Source organism: Lytechinus variegatus, chromosome 3 (genome assembly GCF_018143015.1).
Source record: "Lytechinus variegatus isolate NC3 chromosome 3, Lvar_3.0, whole genome shotgun sequence".
NCBI classification, from domain to species: Eukaryota; Metazoa; Echinodermata; class Echinoidea; order Temnopleuroida; family Toxopneustidae; genus Lytechinus; species Lytechinus variegatus.
Genome location: NC_054742.1, coordinates 31,705,318 through 31,723,092, shown reverse-complemented (window position 1 = coordinate 31,723,092; position 17,775 = coordinate 31,705,318). Strand labels below are relative to the sequence as shown.

The 17,775-nt window shown below is 36.0% G+C and overlaps 1 protein-coding gene across 6 annotated transcripts in view; it reads left to right on the top strand.

The window, feature by feature from the left end:
- LOC121410774 (hepatocyte growth factor receptor-like) overlaps positions 1-17,775 on the top strand; it is a 45,088-nt gene that overhangs the window by 10,700 nt on the left and 16,613 nt on the right. For all 6 annotated transcript variants that reach the window (XM_041603073.1, XM_041603076.1, XM_041603075.1 and 3 more), the window contains exons 5-6: positions 16,875-17,027; positions 17,361-17,582. In XM_041603073.1, coding sequence (XP_041459007.1) covers positions 16,875-17,027; positions 17,361-17,582 — 375 coding nt within the window. The remainder of the gene's footprint in view (positions 1-16,874; positions 17,028-17,360; positions 17,583-17,775) is intronic.

Sequence of the window (17,775 nt, the reverse complement as noted above, 5' to 3'; positions counted from 1 at the left end):
GTACTTGCTGGTATCTGTTCAATATTTGACAATTGCAAGGTAAATGTCTGTCAAAGAAATAAAATTAAACCTTTTGTTTAAAATTACCATGTTTAGTGCCATTTTAAAGCTTGATAGTTGAGGTTTGCAATGTCATGAAGGAAAACAAATGATATCATGCACATTTAGGTAAAATCAAGGACCTCATTACTACAATCAATTGAATTACAATTCAAACAATATAATGTTCAGGTTGACTTTGTATGAAAATCTAGACAAAATGCAACTGATAGTATGTTAATTATGGTGTAACAGCAGATTTTGTCCAGAAATTGAGGGCATTTGTATTAATGTTTTTTTTTGTGAAAAATTTAATGCAATGCTACTCTGAGAAGTTCTAATTTTATTTTATTAGTCAAGTAAACTACCAGTGAATGTGAATAAGAAACTAATACTGAAAAGGGTTTTCAGTTAATCATTGAAGGTTTGCATGGTGGTACATGTATCTATAGATAAAATGCAAGCAGTTTACGGTTCACCATGTAGTTAGTCCTGAAAGGTGGTGGAGTGATAGAGATGAAAATAAATGGCAATGTTGTAAGGTGTAGTCATATGAAAGGACTAAAAACAAGATGAGAATGATAATTTGGATGAGATGATAAGTCCTGGCAGTGATGAGTAAATGAGCAGTGAAGAGAAAAATGATGAGTTGTCTTAATATTCTGGGCAATTTGACTGTATGTCACTGCTAATGATGGACATATTAGGCCTTTTCATCTCAAGGGGGGGGGCACTGATATTACTGTACTCACAAGTGACCCATGCACCCTAAAAAGTTATATCCAATGGTCAAATTCAACAAAGCACTTTCACTTTCGAATCGTTTTCAACAATTTTATCTCCTAAACATCTATATAACCCCTAAAACATATTTGTTTTACTCACAAACATATTTATACCTGATTTTGTCCTTTGAATTTGATGCCTTAAATGTGCTACACTTGTGGCATGCCATGATCAGCAAAAAATTTTTCCTATTAATGTGTTTGGGTGGGGGGGGGGGGTTGTGTGTAAAGTAAGTCCCCATTACGTCAAACCCCCCTTTGGACAAAGACCGCAGTTCAGATTGCAAACTGCGGTGTTATACCCCATTTTCCATTTGGATCTCTTAAAAATCATTCCAAGCCCTTATCAACCGCGCTTGGCCAAGTAATCCAGGGGTAATCCCCGCTGTCTCGATTTCACCTCCACAGGCCAGTATATGAGCGTTGAGCAAAGGACGAAAAGATAAACAACAGCTGTGCTATTACGTAAGACTTTTCTGCCTGTAGTAGGACCTTCGGAATGAAATTATTGTTTTCCATATTTAATCACGTTTTCAAAGGCATGTTGTATGCAGTAATCCAATGTTAGTCCATTTTCAATTTTGAACGAAGAAAATCGACCTCGAAATAAGGAAAGTAAGCGAATAAAAATGACGGCATGCTTACAGGGACCGCACTCAGCGCTGCGCATGCATTCCATCGTGTGTGGCCCCCTGCTGTGACTGTATATGCCGGGCTGTTGTGTTATCTTCGGACCAACGTCAAGAAACAAGTGTTTTGATACTTAAATTGCTTCCTTGAGGCAGTTACGGTTTGTCGTACTTGGAGAAGAGAATTGATGAGAAGGGGAACTGGGGTATAGTGTTCTCAAATGGAAGTGTTTCGTCATGCTGTGTCTCAACTTATATGACTACTCTTCTTCCACTCACAGAGTAACCAGAATTTCTCTCATCCAAATGATCAATCTGGTTTTAGATATTCTTCTTTTAAAGGACTAGCTACACCTTTCATCACAAAAATACTTCTCAATGTTATCTGTTTCACAGTTTTCACAGAACATTCTATTAGATGATCATGGTCAATATCAGTCAAAGACTATTTGCCTGTTTTTATACACCCGTCTCGACGGGATGTATCATAGTATCACGCTTGGTGTCCGTCCGTCCATTAATTTCTCCTTGTAAACGCTATGACTTCAGTTTAACTTAACCTAAAAAGTATGCTCATATAATTTGGTGTGTATGATACTAGCATGGATCCCAGGAAGCCTATTGATTTTGAGGTCAAACGGTCAAAGTCACAGTGACATACTTTCATCGTACCCTTACGCAGTCCTTGTAAGAGTGATAACTACAGTTCAACTTAACTTATACCCCTTTCATAAACCCAATTATGCGGCTAATAGCAGCATAATATGGTCGTAAAATTGGAGGAGGACCAGAGTTATCCGCATTATTTTGATGCTGCTATTATCCGCATAATTCTTTCAAATATAAGTTCAAAAAAATTCTTCAAGATAACCATTGAATTTAACTCTTCATCACTCAAGCTCTTGTATTTTTTTATCAAACATGTTTATCATGTCACGTACACTTATACATCTCTTTCGTTTTCCTGTTGATCGGCGAGGTCCGTCTGTGAGTGCTGGGGCTGGATTCTGGAGACCTTTAATCTCTCTTTTTCTTATTTCTTTTTCTATTTTTATTTCCAATTTTTCTTTTTAATTCAACTGGTCATGCTCAAGTTGGTACCTTATTTTTTTTATATGCTAAACAACTGCAAGAATATTTATTAGGAGGCTGCACTCTACAAGCTCCGCTTTTTAGCAGCCTCCTCCATTTTCAACCTGATTTGTAATAATCTTGAATATAATTTTCTGTACAGGAATAATTGAAATATGTTTTGTTATTTATATATGTCAACATGTACAGAAGAAACTGTAATTGTTGAAAATGGAAATAAACGAATGAAATGAAAAGAAATAATAGCAGCATCAGGACAAGATTTTGAGTTTATGAACGCCTTTCCAAATAATGCGGATAATTGCCATGGTGCGGTCACAAGGTCACCCTTTTCCAACACAACCGCATCGGAGGGGGCGTGTCCAGTTGTCATGACGATTATCCGCCTTTTTCAGGACGGGCGCTCGTAAAAATAATGCGGCTTATTTTCGGAGTTTATGAACGCAATTTTTATTGAATTATCCGCATTACTCTTAGGCGGCTAATTGGAGGATAGGTTTGTGAAAACACCCTTAGGCTCATATAATTTGGTGTGTATGATTACTAGCAAGGATCCCAGGGAGCCTATTGATTTTGAGGTCAAAGGTCAAGGCCACAGTGACATATTTTCATCTTACCACTCTGCAGTTTTTTTAATCATGATAACTTTAGTTTAACTTAATCTAGGCTCATATAATTTTATGTGTATGATACTAGCATGGATCTCAGGAAGCCTATTGATTTTGAGGTCAAAGGTCAAGGCCACAGTGACATATTTTCATCTTACCACTCTGCAGTCTTTGTAAACGCAATAACTTCAGTTTAAAGGTAAATGCTAGTTTTGGTAACGATATCAAAATGAGTTCATACAGAATCCAATGAAATGACCACCGAAGTGTCTGTTTGTATAAATAAAACGCATGTGCCAAAGGATTCTGGAAGAAATTGTGTAATTGCTGAGAAATCTGCAAATAAGCACAGGATTCGGGTAGAGCGTCGGGCCCGACGCTCTATATAAGCAATAATTATACATTGTCCAACGTGCGCTTATCTGTGTTGGGGATCTTCGGTGTGAACATTTTTCAGCGTAGATTTCAAGATTTCACAAAGTTCAGTTAATGTAACTGTACCAGATCTAGATCCTCGATGATATACTGACAATTAAGCCTTCTTTTACAGACTTTCTCATGAAATCGGTGTTTATTGCAACTACTGGAATTTCTCTTTAACTTAACCTAGGCTCGTATGATTTGGTGTGTATGATAATAGCATAGATCTTAGCCATTCTATTGATTTTGAGGCCAGAAGGTGAAGTCGCCACCTTCTACTTTTCTTGCTTGACCAGTAACTCCATTTTCTGTGTTTCAGACGGGCGTATTATGGGCTCACCTTAGCGACACTCTTAAGGAAAGGACACAAAATCACAATACATTAAACATTGGACTTGCCATTTTCTGTTCTGTTGAGGGTATTCCATTAAAGATCAAAGGATCAGTACTTGTTTATGTACAAGCATGGTGTCTATATTATAACGGTGCCCCCCCCCCCCCACCTCACCCCAGTCATAAGACAGATTTTATAAACAAAACTTCCATTTCTGTTGAGCTTTAATAATAATTTACATGTATTTTTGTAAAGTGCAATCACATAATCTATTTTCGAAACCACATTATGAAAGTGTAAGTTGCATCTGAAAAATAAATTATTGATTTGAAAACAATGAATAACTTGCTCTGATTGTTTGGGGTATTAAATGGAATGCTTGTATACAAAAATTTCCTGACTTGCAAATTGACAGGTTGTTAGACCAAGCTTCAGTTTCCGCTTCTGTCCTACCACTTTCCTGTCTTCCCCCTCGATCCTAACAATCTCATTTTGGATGTTTTAGTCTACAGTAAATATTTGCAGTCTGGTTTTGCCATATGTGGTGATTATTGGTTATTTAGAAAGATGGAACACTTTTGATATGCTATCCCCTGTATTGCAAGGAAGTGTGTTATTGTGATATCAAGGTGGGATATTTCCTGCTTTGAACAAATTTGGGTGATTGTCATACTCGCCCATAAAAGGCTTCTTCATGGCTTACATTACATTTCGAGGGTAGGCTTTCAGACTTGTTAAAAGTCCTTTAAATAGTGGTTTTGAGAGAGAAGGATATTTTAAAATTTGTTATCATCAAGCTAATCTATTGAGATGTGCATTGTCAAAGTCTTGTTCTGCTTTTTTAGGCATATAGATACTGTAATATAGGAAAATAAATAAAGATAGGGTCTCATTTTTTTAATCCATAATCATATGATTTTGGATACCAAAATTTTGAATTTACCAAAAATTGATTTGAGCCCTTCTGTTTTTCTTTGAAAGCTTTGGTGTTAAAATGTCAAGAGTTTAAATGTTACATGATTCTGAATGTGGGAGGAGTGATTTCCACTCTTGTTTCAAGGAAACATATGTACACTTTTACAAGGAAGTGACTCAAAGTGGTTTATGTGTAGGTCAGCTTGATAAGAATAATTAACCAACAAATGGGCAGATAAGAGAAAGATGCATCCCCTTTGATAAAGGATATTTCAAGTGAAATACATGTACCTATTACTTGTTTGCCCTTCTATTGGTTGTTGTTATATTAGAAGAGGTAGAATTATCATGACACATTTATGACATTATACCAGTATGAAAAGATGCTGTATCCACCATAGGCTGCGTTTATGCGACCTCGACCCAGAATCATGATTTGAATCACCATTTGAATCATGATTCAAAACAGCAGCATGAATCACGATCCGACAGAATCAGCGACCATCTTTCTAATGCTATTTCTCCCTGAATTCGGGCCGATCCAGTGCGCATCACAGTGCGCAGTTTGACCCAGGAAGTATAGGTCAACATTTTCGCACGTGTTTCTAACTTCACGTCGGCTGCTAGATTTTTGCTGCCGCCGGAGCTAACGCGCGATCGTTTGTGCAAGTGCAACGCTTACTCGGCTTCCGAAAAATAAATCTTTTACTTCCAGAATTCCGTGTATTGTACCTCGTATTGTTTTTGATCGGGAACCAGAAGGGGTCATCATCCTCCCACCTCCCGATCGATTTTTCTTGTCTATGATGGTCCTGTACTGGGCACGAATTCTGTTAATTTTGTCTCGACAGGCGTTGCCACATCTCCGTTGAAATCCCTCCCTCGCAAGCGCCGCTGAAAGGGATCGTCTTATTTCTGTGAATCCTGGTAAGGGATCAGGCGCGTAGCCAGGGGGGGCGGTGGGGGCGGTCGCCCCCCCCAAAACGTCCCCAAAAAGAAAAAAAAAGAAGGGAAAAAAGAGAGGAGAAAAGGAAAAAGGAAGGGAGGAAAGGGAAGAAAGGTAGCTTTGTGTTTTTTTTTCTTTTTTTTTTATTCTTTATTTTTTTCTCAAAAGAGAAACTCCTTCACTCTTCTTGCTCTAAATTTATATATGAATTTTGCTTCCGCGCTGTGCGCGGTTAAATGACAATATTTAAGTTCTCCATTGTTTCCCTCACCTTTTCTCTAACCCTAGTTGTTTTTCCACCTCAGCTATATGCTTCTTGCCGGCTAAAGTTAAAATTGTATACATTAGGGCATTAATTTGAGTAAGGTTAGGCCGAAGTAAATATACATGTATGAAGTTATCTTTTTTTTTCAATGTTGATTGCGCAACTTCTGGTCTGGTCGGCTCCGAGCGGGTAAAATCTTTATATCAGTTTCTGCCGTCACCTCCATAAAGTCAACTTCTCCCGCTTTTCAGCTCATTACTAAACAACCATAATTTTGGGGCAAACTGGTTCCTAATTTTAAAAGAGGAAGGTATGAAATTCGTGTGGTATTAAATAAAAGAGTACAATATTTTTTTATCAAATTGTATTAAACTTCATCATTTCCCTGTATACATTCATCTCCTGTCCTGTTTTGCGCCCTCAGTTTGAAATTTTGAATGACACTTAAGTTTCTTTATATTCAAAATGAAGCGCTTCAGGATAAGTAAAAAAAATTAGGCATCCTTTTTTATATAGATAGATAATTTCAATAAATCACAGAAGTTTCAACTTTTTGCGCACTATTTTCCTTGTAATGAAGTTCAATAATCTTAGAAAATCAATTGAATTAGAGCCGATTGGGTATTAGAGATATCTACATTTGATGAAACGTCCGCCCCTTGAAATTTCAGAGTTTCATTGCTCTGCGCGGGGAGGAATGTCTTCCTCTTCCCATCTTCTCCTTTGTTTTGCGAGTTAAAAATATGCACTGTTGCTAAATTGTTTGTAATCAAATCTGATCTGTCCAAAGAAAGTATTCAATATATCTTTGAGAATACCCTTTTCTCGGGACCCTTTTTATGGCAAGAAAAATTGATAAAACGCTTTAGCTTCCGCGCTTCGCGCGGAGTTATTATCATTATAATTTCCTCTATTGCATACCTCTTTTGTGCGTTCACAATCACTATTTGGAAACAAGATTCAAAATCACAATATAGTCAACCGAATTGGAGGTACTAGAAACAAGAGGAACGACTCCTTTTCATGTTAATTTATGAAACACTAAAAGCTTCGCGCGGGAGGGGGAAACTCCCCTCCCTGCACCCACCCCCTGTGATGTGGTAGGGAGAGCGCTTTGCGCGCTCTGTAAGTGTTGGCACGCTTTGCGTACATTTACCGCCCCCTCCAAAATGAAATCCTGGCTACGCGGTTGTAAGGGATGCTTGTGCTTCAGGCTGAGCCCAAAGCACAAGCAGAGCCCTGAGTTCATCGTCAGTCCAATTTGTGCCTTTGGAACTTGAAGAAATGATGGATGAAAACAATGAAATATACAAATGACGCTACAGTACAACCCCGGGGGTACAGTACACAGAATGATAATTCGTAAATGCTGGCAATACTGCTAGTATGCTACACGAAAATTAACCTGCACGAAACACAGCGCGCGCCTTTGAGTCGAACCCGGAAGAAGCATGACACAATGACGTCATAGAATCATGATTCAAATCACGATATCGTTCATACGACCTTTTTCGTTCGTGATTCTACAGAAACGTCTTTCCAAACGCCCCTTTTTTCGTGTTTCATGTTTGTGATTCTACTCATGATTATATTCAATTTCGACTAAACGCAATCGTGATTCTGCAGAATCGTGATTTGAATCATGATTCTAGGGTAAAAAAGTGTCAAATAAACGCACCCATAGTGGGTCATGAGGTATTGATTTCGGATTGCATGCATGTTGAGAGCTAGGATTAAGTTGATTGTCTTGTCAAGCAAAAATATGAACTTCAAATTGATACCAAATGAGATTTTTAAAATGATGTTTCTCATGAAATAACAGCTTGGTGATATGAAAAGAAAATCATGAAATGGTCGAAAACTGTATCATGACACATTAATTACATTATCAGAGGTGCCAACTATAGTACTGAATTTCAGTATTTAGTACTGAAAATGAGAAGAATAATGATGGTTTCAAGCAAAATACTGATTTCTAAGTTTCAGTTTTATGTGTTAAACTATGGTATTTCTTCTGAAATACTGATTCCCTCACCAAAATATTGATTTCTACTTTTAAAATACTCAAATTATGCTCTTGTTCAAGTTGGCCGCTCTGCATTATACCAGTATAAAAAGATTAGGCCTCAAAAAGATACTTATCCTCCACAGTGAGTCATTGAGGTATTGTTTTCAGTTTGTTAACAGGATTTTTTTCTGTATTGTTAATCAAAGCTATCAATTTCAAGTTGATACCAAAATATTTTTTAGAAGGGCAGTTTGGGGTGGTATTATTTACTCATGAAATAGCAGATAGTGATATGAAAAGAAAATCATGGAGTTTGATCATGAAGATTATTTATTTCTTGCTCTCAGTCTGAGATATATACTGTTCAATGAATTTTATCTAAGCATATCAAATAACTGTGCAGAATCTGATTTGGAACAGTGGAGCTTTGATCCTACAAAGAAAATGCTAGAGAAAGGAATGTGTGCCCATCAAGAACTCATTTTTATTCCATCTTTAAATTTGCAAAGAGCAACCAGCACAATTTTTTTTATTGGACTAGAACAAAGTCTGAAGTCTGTTGAAATATTGTAGCAATGTATTTGGTACATGAGGGTTTAGCCTACATTTATAATAGTCCAGGATAGAAGAGGCATAACCTTGTTTTTTATATATACAATATTTTTTGATGGTTTCTTGTCAATTCGAGGGTGCTGATTACGAATCTGAATGATGCCACTCGTGTAACCTTGAGCATTTTCCGCAAATTGGCAAAATCCAATATAGCCGCCAAAATATGCAAATTACCCATGAAAAACATAAAATTGTCCTCACATTGGCTGTGAAAGGCATGGAATTGTATGACAGGAGTGAAATACAATCTTAAAAAATAATTTTTAATAAAATATTTATTTTCCTGATATTCAAAATGGCCGCCATAGGCCATTGTATACACTATCATGTACAATATGAATAGGGAAACTAAACTACAAAAAATCGTGATGTATGAACGAAGTAATATATGCAAATCACCATTACTAACGAGATATATAATTTTGATGTCATATATGGGAGAATTGCAGTATTTTGATATCTAAAATAGCCGCCACTGGCCCAAACAGTATTGCATACAATTGCAATGGGGGCCAAAAAATTCTCAAGAGTGATCACTAAAATGCTTATTATGAAGATTAAACAATTGGAATACTGTCTATAAACATAATTATTAACGAAATATATTATTAATATGCTATGTATGTGGTAAATGTTGTATTCTGATATTCAAAATGGCTGCCAAATGCCCTAAAAGTATTATACACAATGAGAAATGGGAGAAAAGAAATCACAAGATTGAGCGATAAAATGCATATATATGTGATAAATTAATTGGATACTGTCTAAAAACGTATTTTATAACAAAATATATCATTCAGGTTTCAAGTTTGTGTTAAATACTGTATTTCGACTTTCAAAATGGCCGCCATCGACATTAACCGTATTATGTACAATGCAAAGTGGGAAACCAATATTCAGTGAGCACCATAAAGGCACGTAATATTGATCTATGAGTAAAATATTGTCTGAAAGCATAATTTCTATTAAGATATATAATTTATTCTGCCAGTTAAGTGATAATTACGGTTATTTTAAAGTCAAAATGGCCGCTACAGTCCCTTACGGTATTATACACAATATGGGAACAAATCATTTGAAACAGAATTTGGCTTTTTTTGCTTGGTCAAATGGTGATGTATGAGTGGAATATTGTCTGAAAACATGATTTATAACAAAATATATAATATCTTATGTAATTTAGGTGATAAATACTGTATTTCAACATTCAAAATGGCTGTCATATGCCCTTTTTGTGAACATCATTTGTCTCCACCCAAATTGTATATATACGATAAGTGCTTATGGTGGCCATTTTCAATTTTAAAATGCAGCATTTATCACCCTAATTACACAACATTATGATATATCTAGTTAGAAACCATTGTTTTAGACAATAATTCACCTTTACATCACAATTCACAATTATATGCAATATTCAGAGTCAAGCAAAGCCAAATTCTGTCAAAAGTATATGTCCCATGTTACAATGTATACAACACTTTTAGGACCTATGGCGGCCATTTTGGATTTCAAAGTACAGCATTTATTACCTCCACCATGTCCACGACCAATATGTGATGTATTCAGTTAGAAATAATGTTTAAGACAATGTCTTTACCCGTACATCACAGTTATATGCATTTTATGATTCTCACTCTTGTGAAAATTAGTTTCCCTGTTTGCATGTTACATAATTTATTTAGGGCTTGTAGAGGTTATTTTGAATGTCAAAATATAGTATTTATCACCTATATGGAAGAAGAAATGCGATAATTAAAAAACAATGTTTCCAAATAACGTTTTACTCGTACAACAGGATTATATGGATGTCATAGTCAAGCAAATCCAAATTCTTACAAAACTATATGTCCCAATTCACATTGTAGATAATACTGTTAGGGCCTATAGGGGCCATTTTGAATTTCATAATACAGTATTTATCTCATGCATGACAAAAGAAATGATATGTCTTGCTATAAAACATGTTGTCAGACAATATTTTATTCATAGATCACAATTACATGCATTTTATGTTTCTTACTCGTGTGAAAATTAGTTTCTCTATTCCCATTGTACATGATTAATATGGGGGCTATGGCGGCCATTTTGAATTTCAAAATACAGCATTTACCACATAAATGGCATATTTACAATTATGTTTTTAGTCAGTATTCCACTCGTTTATCTTAATAATCTGCATTTTAATGCTCAATCATGTCATTTTTTGGCCCCGGCCATTGCCATTGTACATCATCAATACTCTTTGGACCAGTGGCGGCTAGTTAAGATATCAAAATACAGCAATGTTCAAATATTTGACATAATAAATATTATATCTCATTAGTAATGATGATTTGCATATATTACTTCGTTCATACATCGCGATTTTTGCAGTTTAGTGCTCATTTTTGTGAAAACTAGTTTTCCCTATTCATATTGTACATGATAGTGTATACAATGGCCTATGGCGGCCATTTTGAATATCAGGAAAATAAATATTTTGTCAAAATTTATTTTTAAGATTGTATTTCACTCCTACCACACAATTTCATGCATTTCACAGCCAATGTGAGGACAATTTTATGATTTTCATGGGTAATTTGCATGTTTTGGCGGCCATATTGGATTTTGCCAATTTGCGGAAAATGCTCAAGGTTACACGAGTGGCATCATTCAGATTCGTAATCAGCACCCTCGAATTGACAAGAAACCATAAAAAAATATTGTATATATAAAAAAACAAGGTTTGGTCAATTTTCTATGAGGCCTATCCTGGACTATAAAGGTTTAGTGAAGGAAGGGGTAGTCATGCACTTTCTGTACCATAATGGAAATTAGTCCATTTTCATCATCTAAACGTTAGGAACCAGGCCAATAACATATTGACTTCAATGGGGCTAATTATGTATTCATGATGTCATATCTCAGGCCCTCATAGATTGATCGTCACCAAATTTTGGTAGTGGTTTTTGTCTCACCTGCATAGCAGAGTGAGACTATAGGCGCCGCTTTTCCGACGGTGGCGGCGACATCAACATCAAATCTTAACCTGAGGTTAAGTTTTTGAAATAACATCATAAAGTATATGGACCTAGTTCATGAAACTTGGCCATAAGGTTAATCAAGTATTACTGAACATCCTATTAGAGTTTCATGTCACATGACCAAGGTCAAAGGTCATTTAGGGTCAATGAACTTAGACTATGTTGGAGGAATCAACATCGAAATCTTAACCTGAGGTTAAGTTTTTGAAATGTCATCATAACTTAGAAAATATATGGATCTAGTTCATGAAACTTGGACATAAGGTTAATCAATTATCACTGAACATCTTGCATGAGTTTTATGTCACATGACCAAGGTCAAAGGTCATTTAGGGTCAATGAACTTTGGCCGAATTGAGGGTATCTGTTGAATTCTCATAACTTTGAAAGTTTATGGATCTGATTCATGAAACATGGACATTATAGTAATCAAGCATCACTGAACATTTTGTGCAAGTTTCAGGTCTCAGGATTAAGGTCAAAGGTCATTTAGGGTCAATGAACTTTGGCCGAATTGAGGGTATCTGTTGAATTCTCATTATAACTTTGAAAGTTTATGGATCTGATTCATGAAACATGGACATTATAGTAATCAAGCATCACTGAACATTTTGTGCAAGTTTCAGGTCTCAGGATTAAGGTCAAAGGTCATTTAGGGTCAATGAACTTTGGCCGAATTGGGTGTATCTGTTGAATTACCATCATAACTTTGAAAGTTTATGGATCTGATTCATGAATCTTGGACATAAGAGTAATCAAGCATCAATGAACATTTTGTGCAAGTTTCTGGTCTCAGGATTAAGGTCAAAGGTCATTTAGGGTCAATGAACTTTGGCCGAATTGGGTGAATCTGTTGAATTACCATCATAACTTTGAAAGTTTATTGGTCTAGTTCATAAAAAGTGGACATAAAGAGTAACCATGTATCACTGAACATCTTGTGCGAGTTAGAGTAGTTTTGAAAGTCAGCACTGCTGCTATATTGAACCGCGTGATGTAGGTGAGACAGCCAGAGGCATTCCACTTGTTTTTTTCCATGCGCTACCTATATATGATACGCTGACTATGGAAATTATCACTTAGGTTCTTTATTACAGATTTGTATTAAGTGCTTTGAGGTGCCTGACCACTCTACAGTGCCTATCAAAAAAAAGTTTACACTTTGAAAAAGTCCTGGGAATTAAAAAATACACAACACGTGGGTAATTTTTTCACATATAATCTTGGGTTTGCGTCTCATCTATCCAATGAAAGTAAAAGTTTTGTCAGAATGTTACACTTAAGTGAGCACTGTCCATTTCTGTAAAGCTCGCAGAAATCTCTTTGTGCAGAAATATTCGTTTTCATGCTGTGTCAAGTCGAAAGGACGAAATCAAACTGACACTACGAAAGATTTATCATACATTTCCCTTGCACTTTTAGTCAATTGGAATAAAACGGATACATTCAAGCATTTTGTGACAATTTTGCCACCCAAATTGAAATTTCAACACTCAATAAGCACAACCTTTACCCTATTTGTGCCAGCTGGATCTGAGGACATAACTGAATCTGAACAAAAGTTTATATCAGACATCTCCAGCATATTTTCACTAAGTTTATATCATTGAAAGTTGGTTTACATTTCATTTTTCATTTAATACTTGTTTCTCCACACTTTTCCCAAGTTTAGCAATGATTAACAAAATGAAAATCAAGCTTAAGCCATTCCATGTACATCACAGCTCAGTGTAAAGCAAATATCGTCACTAAGGCCTCGGTGTGTGGGGTGGGGCAAAATGCACTCTTCGAAGTGTTTTGGGCAAGGAAACAAGTCAAACAATGTAGAAGAAGATATCTACAAATCAATTTTACTAGCTAAATTCCATGTGTTCTTCATGATTAAGGTGTACTTTTATTCGCATAACTATTTCAAATTTCTGCGCAAATCATTTTTCACTAACTTTTCAAAAGTAAGTGGTGCTCACTCAAGCGGAAATATTTTTCGATAGTTATATCGTCATTTGCTTTAATGGATCTGTACCAATGTTAAAATGTGGAACAATCTTCAGGATATTACAAATGAATAATTTTACAGGATTTTTTCAAAGTGTAAACTTTTTTTAATACGCACTGTATAGTATGGAGATGGGGGGGGGGGGTAATTTCATATGAACATGATGCAAAGGGGTCAGAGTAATGTTTTACTTCTCGTAATATGTATGATTTTGAATAGAACATCACACCCAGGACAAATTTCCAATTGAAAACCAAATCGAAAACCATTGAATACCATAAATTTTCAATTGGTTTCAATTTGGATTTAATTGGTATCAGTGGGTTTCAGTAGGTCTAATTAATGGGTCCAAATTAGATACCAGTTGAGGTCCTCTGTAGTGTCAATTGGTCTCAGTTGGGCCAATTAGAATTCAATGTGGGGACCAATTCAAGACCAGTACACATTGATTTTTTAATTGGTTTCAATTGGTTTGAATTTGGATTCAATTGGTATAAATGGGTTTCAGTAAGTCCAATGGGTCCAAATTAGATACAAGTCGAGTTCCTATTGTAGGGTCAATTGATCTCAGTTAAAGGACAAGTCCACCCCAACAAAAATTTGATTTGAATAAAAAGAGAAAAATTCAACAAGCATAACACTTAAAATTTCATCAAAATTGGATGTAAAATAAGAAAGTTATGACATTTTATAGTTTCGCTTCATTTCACAAAACAGTGATATGCACATCTCGGTCGGTATGCAAATGAGGGAACTATGATATCACTCACTTGTATTTTATTATATGAAATACGAAATATTTGGATTTTCTCGTCATTGTCATGTGAAATGAAGTTTCATTCCTCCCTGAACACATGGAATTCCATCATTTTAACATTTTGTACTTCAGGCAAGGAGGTCCTTATCAAATTCGTAAAAATTTAAATATTGTATAATTCAAACAAAAAACAACAGAAATAGTGAGTGAGTGACGTCATCAACTCTCTCATTTGGATGTAACAGGCTCGTTCATATAACTATTTTGTTAAAAATAAGCGAAACTTTAAATTGTCATAACTTTCTTATATTACATCCGATTTTGATGAAATTTTCAGCATTGTGCTTGTCTAATTTTTCTCTATTGATTCAACTCAACATTTTTCTGAGGTGGACTTGACCTTTAAACAAACTGTCCCCATTATACCCCTTTCATATTGCGCTTTTCACTGGCAAACTTCACCGGTGAAGTTTGCCAGCAAAGGGGAAATTGTCCAGTATGAAAGGAACACAGGAGAACTTCACCGGTGAAGTTCGCTGGCAAACTTCTCCACCTCTAGAGGTGGAGAATTCGCCGGTGAAACTTTCACCGGTGAAGTTCGCCGGTGAAAAGGCCAGTATGAAAGCAAAGCGGAGAACTTTTCCTCTTTAATGACGTCAGAGGTCAATTTTTTCTATCCCGAATTCCCCTGTACCGAGATTTCGCGTGCGATAGTTGCAAGCTCAGCTGAATGCTTTGGCCAAGTTAATACCCTCGAACATAATTTTTTTTTTACTAACAATATTTATTAAAAAGCTATACAAGTGTAAAAAAAATGCGCTAAAATATAAAAACAAGGTGATATTGTTTGTTTTTCTCGTAATACTTCCAAAACATGTTGTAATTATTTTTTTTATACCTTTTGTAATGGGTAAGAAGTAATGTTTACAATTTTCTTTCGTTTGTTCTGCAATCGCCTGTTGACTTTCGCTGGGTAAAAATGTCAGTGCGAATGGGTACATTATTTCTTCGCCGGTGAAGTGAGGAATGCGAGGCGTAGAAGTTCACCGGTGAAGAATGAAGAGGGCAGCGTGAAAGGGGTATTAGAATACAATGGGGACCAATTGAAGTCTAATGAGGCCAATTGGTCCCAATAGGCGGTTTCAAACCGCCGCCTCGATCACAAGAATCCCCGTTAAATTACGAGAACTTTTTAAGGCTAAAAAATACCCGTTAATTATTCCTGCATTCACACCGCCCCGAAACACATCCTTCGGGATAAGTTCCCGAAGTTACGAGCATGCGCAGTGTGGTCTGATAAGCAGGCAAGGCGGGAGATTCAAAATCACTAGCCCAGCAGCCACCCACGCCGCCGCGCCCAACGACACGCCCGGATAAAAGTTCCCGTAATTTGCTTTCACATCGCCAAAATACCTGCGACCTTGGAAAAATCCCCACGAAAGTTCTCGTAATTTTGCCAAGTACCTACTATTTAGCGGGTATTTTCTTTCGGGGAGATTACGCGTAGTTTGCTTTCACATTACCAAATACCTGGTATTTTCTGATCGGGGTAAATTTCCCGATCAGAGAATACCTGGAACTGGTGAACTTCGAGGCGGTCTGAAACCACCTAGTGTGTCTTCAATGTGTCTTCAATCATTACCCAATGGAATTATAATTGGACCCTGCAAATGCCCATTTTTTACTGACTCATTTTAATTGGACCCACTGGGTCACTTGGTTCCCGAATTGGTTTTGGTTGGGACCAATAGCCAATTTGGTTTAACTGGGACAAGTAGCCAATAGGTTTCAATTGGGACAACTAACCTATTGGTTTTGATTGAGATCATGTGATTAGCTTATTTGTATAATATATGCATAAAAACAATTTATTGTTTTTACAATGTACTTTTTTAATCATTTACCATTTTCCAGTGATGCATTAGTTTAAGAAATAAGTAAAGAATGAGTCACAAACGAAGAAATATCTGTAAATGATAAATGGCTCAATTGCCATAGATTAAGTTTACTAGTAGAACACCAACCATAACCACACCACACCAAATAAGATACATATAGATGCTTTGAGCAACTGCTCTTCTCTAGATGGAATAAAAGTTTGCACAGTACTTCTGCCCTTTACACTGATATGCAGACAGACAGTATGATTCTTCAGTAGCATGAGCAGATATTGATGGAATTTCCTCATTTCCTTAGATAATATTGTTCTACTAAGTTTACTTATGTGAATTAGAAGTTCCCTTTACTTCCAATTGAAACTAATTGACTGCAATTGATTTCAATGGGAACCAATTGGTTTCAATGTTTATTCATTTTTTCACATATATTCCAAATTGAGACCAATTAAATTGGTATTAAATTTGGATATTCAATGGGTATTCAATTTTGGAAATTTGTATTACCCTCAAAATGATCTTAAATTGAATTTTAATTTGCTTGTAGTTTATCGTGGAACCTCTGTCGATTGACTATGTGAGAAGAGACTATCCTCTGAGACCTTATAAGGATATTGAGCTGGATACAGAAGGACCTGTTCTGCACGATATGATTCTGGATTCAAACCAGGAACATATTTTTGTTATGACTCCATACAAAGTAAGTGAAGATGCTTCAAATCTCATATATGTACAATGATAAAGCACTCAATTGTTTTTCTTTGTAACAAAAAGATTTCTATAGAAGTTGTAAAAAAATAGAGTGCTGTTTTTGTATTTTTTTTGGGGGGGCTTATTTTTCTATATAATCTATTATCAGTACAATCAATTTGTTTGTTGCATACTTGGAGATTTGATATAATGTTAACATGAATAACTAAGGCCTTTGAGAAACCTAAATTACATGATTGCTTGGTTAACGTGTATACAGGTCAACACTCAATTGAAAAGAAAATTAATGTTAAAAAAAACAAATCTTTGTATTCCTAATTAGGTTTACAAGATAGCTATGAAGACATGTGAGCACTACATCCACTGTTCAACCTGCGTGACCTCTCGGGACCCTAATCAATGTGGATGGTGTGGTGGAGTGTGTACCACGGAGGAAGAATGCGATGGTGTTGATGGTGCATCTGGTGAATTACCAGATACTGAAGTTGATTCGGAGGATGGTCCTGACTGGGTGACAGATGCTTGTGCCCCGGCTATTTTTGAGGTAGGCAATAATGCCGAACAAGAAAGAAATTTTTTTGCTAGTTTTTGCTTGATGATTTTAATATGAATTTAGAAGAGCTAATTAATGGATAAAGCGCATTCACAGTAAAACAGTTTGAATTGAATGATAATTCCAATATTTGTAGTACTCATTGAGTAAATTAATTTAAATTACTATTTTCAAAAGGATTGTG